The sequence below is a fragment of the Coptis chinensis genome, chromosome 5 (assembly GCF_015680905.1).
Source record: "Coptis chinensis isolate HL-2020 chromosome 5, ASM1568090v1, whole genome shotgun sequence".
Classification (NCBI taxonomy): domain Eukaryota; kingdom Viridiplantae; phylum Streptophyta; class Magnoliopsida; order Ranunculales; family Ranunculaceae; genus Coptis; species Coptis chinensis.
In genome coordinates, this window is record NC_141460.1 from 25,328,173 (window position 1) to 25,337,544 (window position 9,372).

The 9,372-nt window shown below is 39.3% G+C and overlaps 1 protein-coding gene across 2 annotated transcripts; it reads left to right on the top strand.

Annotated features, from left to right (window-relative positions):
- The first annotated feature begins 831 nt into the window (after positions 1 to 831).
- On the top strand, positions 832 to 7,303 carry LOC147497174 (uncharacterized). Of its 2 annotated transcripts, none has more exons than XR_015195043.1 (4): positions 832 to 890; positions 1,127 to 1,195; positions 1,294 to 1,344; positions 6,933 to 7,303. XR_015195043.1 is itself a non-coding variant. In XM_086559849.1 (4 exons), exons 3-4 carry the CDS (start codon positions 1,300 to 1,302, stop codon positions 2,178 to 2,180), a joined length of 708 nt encoding a protein of 235 aa, XP_086415975.1. In that variant the 5' UTR covers positions 832 to 890; positions 1,127 to 1,195; positions 1,294 to 1,299; the 3' UTR covers positions 2,181 to 2,406. The 2 variants fall into 2 exon arrangements, 1 of the variants encoding a protein (XP_086415975.1); XM_086559849.1 differs by lacking the exon at positions 6,933 to 7,303 and adding an exon at positions 1,518 to 2,406.
- The last annotated feature ends 2,069 nt before the right edge of the window (positions 7,304 to 9,372 follow it).

Genomic DNA, 9,372 nt, shown 5'->3' on the forward strand with positions numbered 1-9,372 from the left:
ATTGGGCTTTTGAATAATTTGCATATAATTATGTGAATGTATCTAATGGAGCTTTTCAATTAGGGCAGTTTGAGCTGATTTTGATTTGTTTTAGGGGTCATGGGTTACTTAGGAGTTAGTGTTTTGAAGTATACTGATGTACGTCGTTTCGTTCATTGCTTTTTAATGCTGCTATATATATGTGATATTAGGAACTCATTCCATGCGCTTGAACAAAATTATTGTCTTCGTACAAATAAGTACGTGTAAGTTGTATGAGATAGGTAGTAGGTACATAGGCATTTGTTGTTTTGAATGTTGTTATTCTAAGTTGTACGTAGTCACCATGGACCAATAGAGAACAGTGTTGATGCATTGGGCAAGGCCGTGGGATCATATTCAAAACAAATGGTTGACAAAGTTAAGTTATGTTAATTCTTGATATCATTATTGTCTTCCCCAGCTATATTTGTTTAGTTCTAAATAAAAGTATCAATACATAATATATTCTTATTGTTTTCCATTTAATTTTATCTAATTTTCATGTCATTTTGTGGTGCTTAGGTTGTCAGTATAGAAATAAAATCTTTAGCATTTTAGATGGTTGTAGTCTAAATTTATTCACACTTCTTTTATTCCTTTAGTGCCTCATATTGGTTGGCATTGTAAACACTTGGAGAGCCTACTAGGATTTTTGAGAGAATTCAATTTCAATTGTCAATCTCGCAGCAAGACCAATTTTGGGTGAATTTGAGGGTTTATTGTCCTACCACTCTGTTCGACTCTTTGGCACTTGCATTTGCTCTTTGGAAATTGCAAAGCATAATATATTTTTTTCTCTTTTAATGACACAGGTGATATCATCAAGATGATCAAGAAATCTACTGCAAAAGTGCCAAAAAACACCTCCGGTTAGTGTGGTTTTAACATAAGTAGTCATAATCCCTTTCGACTCAATTTTGTTTCTAATTCATTCATCACAAAAATATTCCAGGTATAATATTTCACCCGCTTTTGTCCAGTTACATATCTATCATTATATTGATTGTTTGTTATTTACGGGAATCGAAATGTCATTTGAATATTGTCTATCATGAAAATCAGTCTATTACAACATTGTTTGAACTTAATTTGATTTTTTGTTTAGGAGGATATTCATGAGCTTCTCTTGAGTTTCACATAAGTTGGTTAGAAATCCCCTAAACCAATATTCCAGGTATAATATTTCACCCGCTTTTGTTCTCAGAACTCCCCTTATTAAACTATCATTTCAATTATTATACCATTTAACTTTCTGCATAATTTCCTTCCTAGGCAATCATGGTGAAAGAGCGAATTCAAGCTGTGCAAGAGCGAATTGCAACAGTATGAAATACTATTATATGTGATTTCACTTTGTGTCATAACCACTTTAATATCTATCTCACATATATTTGTTCACACATATATATATTTGTCCAGTTATATATCTATCATTATATTGATTGTTTGTTATTTACGAGTACAACTATATCAACATATTAACGGGCGTATCTTAGGTCGCGACTTCATTACCACAAACTGGAGAAATGAAAGAGAGGGGAAAGGAGTCGTTAATTCACACAGTCAATTCCACAGCACGACATCCTGTTACGCCTCCCAATCCGATATATGTGCCTCCCCATCGAAGATATGCTACGCCCCCCAATTTAGTATATGTGCCTCCTAATCGAAGATCTACTCCTTCTCCATCTGATGTGCTTCATAATCGAAGATCTACTCCTTCTCCATCTGTTGTGCCTCATAATCGAAGATCTACTCCTTCTCCATATGTTGTGCCTCCTAATCGAAGATCTAATGCAGCTCCCAATAGGCTATCTGTTGTGCCTCCTAATCAAAAATTTACTGCAGCTCCCAATAGGCTATCTGTTGTGCCTCCTAATCGAAGATCCACTGCAGTTCTCACTAGGCTATATGTTGTGCCTCTTAATCGAAGTTTTATTGCGGTTCCCAATATGTTATCTGTTGTGCCTCCCAGTCAAAGATCTATTGCACCTCCTAATCGGAGATCTGTTGCACAACGTCTTCGAAGAGAAAGGGAAATGCAAGTGCCTTTAGATCACGATCAAATGACTATAGCACAACAAAATCGGAGACAGAGAGAAAAAGATGTTATGTCTGATTACATAGAAGATTCCTTTAAGAAGACGAGGTCAACGTAGGAAGTTGGGTCCTCTTCATCAATGTATGATATCTTTTACAGAGAAAACCAGCCTCTAGTCACAAAAGATGTAACAATGCAAAGTTGTGAGGATAACACTATGTAAGTTAAGCGCTTAAATTCTCACTCTTATGTTAGGTTTCAACATATCGTAAAGCGTGATATATCATAGGTCTATTTTTGCAGTGATCATGATATGACTGGATTTGACGAAAGTGAAGAAGAAATTCTTAATTCTCATAGAGGTCATGCGCTTCCAGTTCCAAATCGCCGTCACTTTTTGGGAAAGATGGATGTTCTTTGTCCATTTTATTCGGCCCTTCATTGGAAAGATGAATAGTTATCGAAATCAAGGCGCAACCGACCTTTATTTGGAACTTGCCGCTTTACAAAGGAAAAGTTAAGCTATCGCTTCTTTTCCCACCGCCTCCGCACTTAAATCTTTATTCGAAGGATTTAATAAACGTGCAAGATTATTCCGTTAGCAGATTCTGCAATACAATGTGTGTAATGCCTTTACCAGTCTTGGTTGCAAATTTAATGATCGGGTGTTACATGGGCGTGGTCCAACCTCATTCACTGTCCATGGGGAGTTGCGGCACCAAATCGGTTCATTGTTGCCTGATCCGGGGATGGAACCTAAGTTTTCGCAACTTTATATTTATGGTCCCCTAGCTGCTTTGGATCACTGCCACAATCGCAACCCGAATTTGTCAAGGGAAGTGTTGAAAACTGTACAAGAAACTCTTCTGCAGACCCACAAGTTTTGTGATATCTATAAGCAAGCATTTGAGGTTTTAACTGAAAATGATTCTGAGAATAACAATGTTCCGGTCCATCTACACTATGATCCGCGTTCGGATAGACGAAGGTACAATCTTCCGACAACTGATGAGATCGCAGTGATATTGCCTGGAGATGGGAGTAAGGTTGATGCCATGCGTGATATTGTACTTCGCTTGAGAGGAGGGCATGAGTTGGAACGGATAAGCGAATGCCATCCCGCTTATTTGCCTTTGCATTATGTTCTTCTGTTTCCTTATGGGGATTTGGGTTGGTCACCTGATTTAAAGTTGTGGGACGTCAAGAGAAATGCTCCAAGCAATGCAAGACTCACCCAATTATTGTATTACGCCTACCATTTGTTTGAACGACCCACAGAGTACTCATCCATCTTACTGGGGTGTAAATTGTTGCATGAATTTTTGGTTGATGCTTGGGCTGCATATGAACAGAACCGTCTACGATATATTAGACTAAATCAAGACACCATCCGTTTGGATGTGTACAAGTGCTTGACAGATGTTGCACTTGAGGGATTAAGTCCTGATCAAATTGGCCAACGGTTCATTTTGCCTTCCTCGCATGTTGGAAGTCCAAGGCACATGCATGAGATTTTTCAGGATTCAATGGCTATCACCCAGCACTATAAGCACCCAGATATTTTTCTTACGGTGACTGCAAACCCTAATTGGCAGGAAATTAAAGATGCGCTCAAGGAACACCAAACTTCAACACTTCGGCCTGAAATAGTTGCATGGGTATTCGAGCTTAAACGAAAAGCAATTATGAAAGAAATCTTGAAGAATGATATCTTCGGCCGGGTGGTTGCATATGTCTATACCATTGAATTTCAGAAGCGCGGTATTCCACACATGCATTGCCTTTTATTTCTCGCACATGATGACAAGATCCGAAACAGTGAGCAAGTGGATAAATTTGTATGTGCTGAATTCCCAGACCCCGACACCCACCCTGCATTGTTTGAAACAGAGAAGAAATGCATGGTTCATGGCCCCTGTGGTGATCGAGATCCGAGTGCTTCATGTATGGAAAATGGTCGATGCACCAAAGGCTATCCAAAAGAGTTTGTGGAGGAAACAATTATGGATAAAAAAGGATACTCCATTTACCGAAGGTGTGACACTAGCAAGAAATATTTTGTGAAGAGGAAGAATAAAATGGTTAAAGTTGATAATGGAGATGTTGTTCCCTACAATGCATATCTGTTTCAAATGTTTGACTGCCATATCAATGTTGAAGTTTGTGCATTGTGTCAAGCTGTTAAATATATTAACAAGTACATCTACAAAGGCTATGACAAAGCAATAGTGGTGGCAGCAGAAACAAATGATGAGATTCAGCAATATATTGATGCAAGGTACATTGGACCAACAGAAGCTGCATGGCATCTATTTCAGAATCCAATGCATAAAGAGTTTCCAAGTGTCCAACGATTGGCGCTTCATTTGGAAGGCATGCATAGGGTTGTTTTCAATAGCAAAGAGCCCATGGATGCAATTCTTGCTCGAGCCAGAGACCAAACTTTAACACTGACAGCTTTCTTTAAGCATTGTGCTGAAGATCCAGATGCACGAGCATATACCTATCAAGAATTTCCACGACACTATGTTTTCCACAAAGACTCTCAAGAGTGGACTCCTAGGACTCAGGGACCTTCCATTGGTAGGATGTATTTTGCAAGCCTTAATGCCGGGGAGAGGTTTTATCTACGCTTGCTACTTACTGTTGTAAAAGGGCCTACCTCCTTTGCATATCTTTATAAAGTCGGTGATACCGTGTACAACACATACAAAGAAGCATGTATTGCCCGTGGGCTGTTGGAAGCCGATGATGAGTGGATACAATGCCTAGAAGAGAGGCGATAATGAAAACCGGATATCAACCTGCGGGGTTGTTTTGTGTAATTCTTTTTAGAGTGTCATCCGTTGCGACCAGATCTACTTTGGAGCAAATTTGCATCGAGTATATGTGATGATCTTGGACACTGGCTTCGAACAAAACATGGCATCCCAGATCCAACTGATGAGCAAATAACAGATTATGGCTTATATTTGGTGGAACAAATCCTTTTAGAATCTGGGAAGACATTGGAAGATTTCCCGCCCATGCCAAAGCAAAAGGAGGATTGGAGCAAATTTGTTGGCAATAGGCTCATTTGGGAGCAACGCCAACTTCAGCATGAAGGCATAGGAGAAGAGGCTGCAGTTGATGTAAGTCGTCTTAATGACGAACAACTTCATGCTTATACTGCTGTGACTGATTCAGTATATGGTGATAAGGGCAAACTTTTCTTTTTGAATGGAGCAGCTGGTATAGGGAAAACTTTTTTGTATAATACAATTGCAAAGGCCTGCCGCAGCATGGGCCTTATTGTTATCATGGTGGCATCATCGGGAATTGCATCTTTGTTATTGTCTGGTGGACGCACTGCTCATTCTACATTTAAGATTCCAATTGATGTGATGGATACCACTTTTTGCGGCTTTGCTAAACATTCAGACCTTGCTAACCTATTTAAAGAAACAAAACTAATTGTTTGGGACGAGGTGCCCATGCAACATAGATACTGTGTTGAGGCTGTGGATAGAACACTTCAAGATATTTGCGGAAACAAGAAGATATTTGGTTGTATCACTATAGTTCTTGGTGGTGATTTTCGGCAAACACTACCTGTTATACCGTTAGGCCAGAGAGAGCAATTTGTTGGTGCATCATTACGGCGCTCTTTCCTTTGGAGTTATTTAGAAGTTTTGCACTTGGTACAGAACATGCGGCTTGAAATGGCGGAGTCCGAGAATGTCGAATTCGCCGATATTTTGTTGGAGGTGTGCTATTAATGCCTTCTAATTAGAATGTTTTTTCTCTATTAGTTCCATATATAAACGAACTATTTTAGAAACTAATGAATTCATTTTTTGCTTTGATTCATTTAGATTGGTTCGAATCCCAAAGAATGCGTACAATTGCCAAATGGAATCCTCAAGTGTACCAATATCCAAGAACTCATATTCTCTGTCTATCCCCAATTGGATGTTATGGACACACCGTCTCCAACTTTCTTAACTGATCGTACTATTCTTGCTGCCCGTAATGATGATGTGAGTTCAATTAATGAGGTTGCACTGAATTTGTTCCTTGGTGAAGCGCTTGAGTATTTGGCTGCAGATAAAATTATCGAAGATGATATTGATAATCCAAGTGGGGCTCACTATCCCACCGAGTTTCTCAACTCCCTCGACCCTTCTAGCTTACCACCTTTCAATCTCAAGTTAAAACCTGGATGCCCTATAATGTTGCTCAGGAACATAGCACCTAAAGATGGCCTTTGCAATGGGACACGACTTATGGTGCTTCAATGTGCGAGTAAAGTTCTTCAAGCCAAAATTTTGACTGGAGAGAAAGATGGAAACCCGGTACTCATCCCAAGAATATCTCTGGCTCCCTCAAATTCAGAATTGCCTTTCAAACTATCAAGGCGACAATTCCCTGTTCGACTAGCTTATGCTATGACAATTAATAAGTCGCAAGGTCAGTCAGTGAAATATGTTGGCATTGATTTGAGGACACCGGTTTTCAGTCATGGGCAACTTTATGTGGCCATGTCCAGATGTACTTCTTCAAAAAGAATATCCATTTTTCTTCCACCTAATGCAAGAAATTGTACCACAAATGTCGTATACCCAGAAGTTCTTCTCTAAGAACATCGATACCAATGACAAAAGGTGAGTGAGAAATTAAAGAATGTTACTTTTATTGGTTTAGAAATTAAAGAATATGTTGTATCCATATATATGCTATGTAAGTTTTTATGATAGGTTTTTTTTTTATGATAGCGTGGATACTTAAAAATAAGAATAGAGATTATTTTATTTTGAGAACCATCTCTTTTGTAAACAATATGCTAAATGTATCAAGTCTAAAAAATCATGTGTATTTGGTTTGTTTGCAGGTACCAAGTTAAATTGCCATAATTTTTCAGCGACATGATTGTAGTCTTTGCTCCATGGCGCATTTATCCATATGGTAGCAGAATGGTGTGAACAGTATGCATATAGGGGAGAATAAGAGAAATGAGGAACTCGATCAGTGGGCGTGGAGTATTTATTTTATTTTATTTTTCTCTTTCGTTACTAGAATTAGCCACAGGTGAAAAATTATGCAAAGTCTTCTTTAATGTTTAATGAGTTGTCTTTTAGTTTTAGAAGTAATTTGTGTTATGTATAAATATAAAGTTATATATTTTGGTATGGTTGATCTATGAGAATTGTATTGTTTGATTTTCAGGTTATGACAGGATTTAGGTTTTTGAAATGTTGAAAATACAAAGGAGACTCTGCTGGATTTTTTAATTTTTTTTAAAAAAAAATGATGATACTCTTAATTGAAGACTCTCTCCTTTTATTTTCATCATTCTCATTCTGATATGTATTGAATTAATGAATGTATAAGGGTACGTGTAAAGAGTTGGCATGTGAGAAATGAAATGCATAGAATTGTAATAATTAAGCCCACTTGAGTATGCGTATGAAATGATTATGAAGTATAAAACTATTGGAAATGGTTATATTATCGATACAATGCTACCATAGAGATGGTCTCTCTTGGAGTGTTGTTCAAAAGCAATGTGTCTAGAGTGCCGACTGGCACGGGCATTCACTAGTTTGGAATGACGCGCGACATTACCATTGTAGCGCCGCATCCACATCCGAAATCGAAAATTTGCATCCAGAGATGCGGCTAGATAGGTGATACTACCACATTTGCTTCCACCTAGAGTTGGTTTTTCGCAAAATTTCGAGTTTTGGAAGCAAATTTGCAAGTGATACTACCACCTAGAGATGCTCTAAGTATGTGGGCAGACTTTTTTGCCTTGGGCAGTTGGGCTTTAGGTAGTTTAGGTAGTATAGTATTTTTGGTTTTGTAGCAAAAGGACCCCGGGCTGAAGCCTGGGCCAGCCCTCTCCTAGGTCCGCCCCTGCACCCAAGCAACGGTAATTCAATACACACAGAGTTGTTCTAACTGTCACTATTAGTACCCTCCACTCTCAACCACTCGTAGTAGACCACGTGTCCAGACTACAAGCGAGTCGTACATACGACCTAGGAAACGTAACCGTTGCAAGCTAGTCAACAACATCATTAATAATAGATCATTACTTCGTAACGGAAGGAGTAAAAACAATCATCAAGATAGCGCAAAAGGGGGATCTATGCCTATAAAAGAGGCGTCTTCTCCATTCTCAAGAAGAGGTGGACATTCTCTCCAACTCCAACTCAATCACTCAAGATGAACTACGTCTGACTTGATTCCAGTTCATCAGAGAACTAGATATGTAGGCAGCTCTAAACACCGACCTGAGTTCAGTCAAACATCTTATACAAACCCTATTCTTCGAGATTGTAAGGTCATGCCTAAACTGTACTTCTACATTGGCACCGTCTGCCTGTTCGTTCTCTTAAGAAAAAACATTCACACCATTTTCTCAAGCCCACGAAACTTGGTAAAACCACCAGGGGAAGAACAGTCAGCATTCTTCCATTCAACTATCAATGGCAACAAGCGAAAAGTCAGCGTTCTAAGAGATAAGTCTGCATTCAACTATGCTTCATTTATACTAATCTTTAATCTTAGATCAATTCGGATAATCTGTGCACACTTCTATATTGCAAGATATACTTCATATTTACAGATCACTTGTAGTCGATCCAGTACCAACTCGAGGGCTGCAACTACCACCATGTCACACGTTCCTTTATGGCGAATCGGTGACAATACAGATCCAGGAATCCATCTTACAAGTTGCTCCTTACCAGGTCAACTAAGGTGTTGGTTCAACCACTCTCAAACAGAAATTTCAGAGCATGTTAATATCAATGAGGAGAAGCACACACTAGCACAACTCATCACAGAGCTATATCAAAACCTCAGCCAGATCTCATGCAAAGACCTCCGCCAAGTCGTCCATCAACCTTCCATCACCAGTCATCCTCATTTCGAGTAAGCCTCTGCGCAGTCATCCTCCTCTCCCCCGGTATTCCTCGGATCGGTAGCATCATCAAGTCAGGTCATCCTCTGATCAGGTCGTCCTCAGCTAGTTCATCCATCAAATCAGCGCATTATCAAGTCAGGTCATCCTCAGCCAAGTCGTCCTTAGATCAGTGCATCATCAACTCAGGTCGAACAAAAACAGAAAAATGTGAATTTGGACGGGAAAATAGTAAATTTTGACCTCGAAAATGGCCATCACGGAGCAAAACTGGGTGGTGACAGCGTGCGCGCCGCCAAGATATTTCCGAATTGGGGTCACACGTGTGATTCTGACAACTGTAGCCAAAGTTATGGCCAAAATAGCAAAACACATCCAAACTGACTCCAATTAGCTAAAGATC

What these genes read in the sequence shown, in the direction of transcription:
- LOC147497174 (XM_086559849.1), top strand. Translation starts at nt 1,300, where the DNA reads ATGGTGAAAGAGCGAATTCAAGCTGTGCAAGAGCGAATTGCAACA. An exon ending in TGCAAGAGCGAATTGCAACA is followed by an intron (nt 1,345 to 1,517) that starts GTATGAAATACT and finishes GGCGTATCTTAG; the next exon opens with GTCGCGACTTCATTACCACA.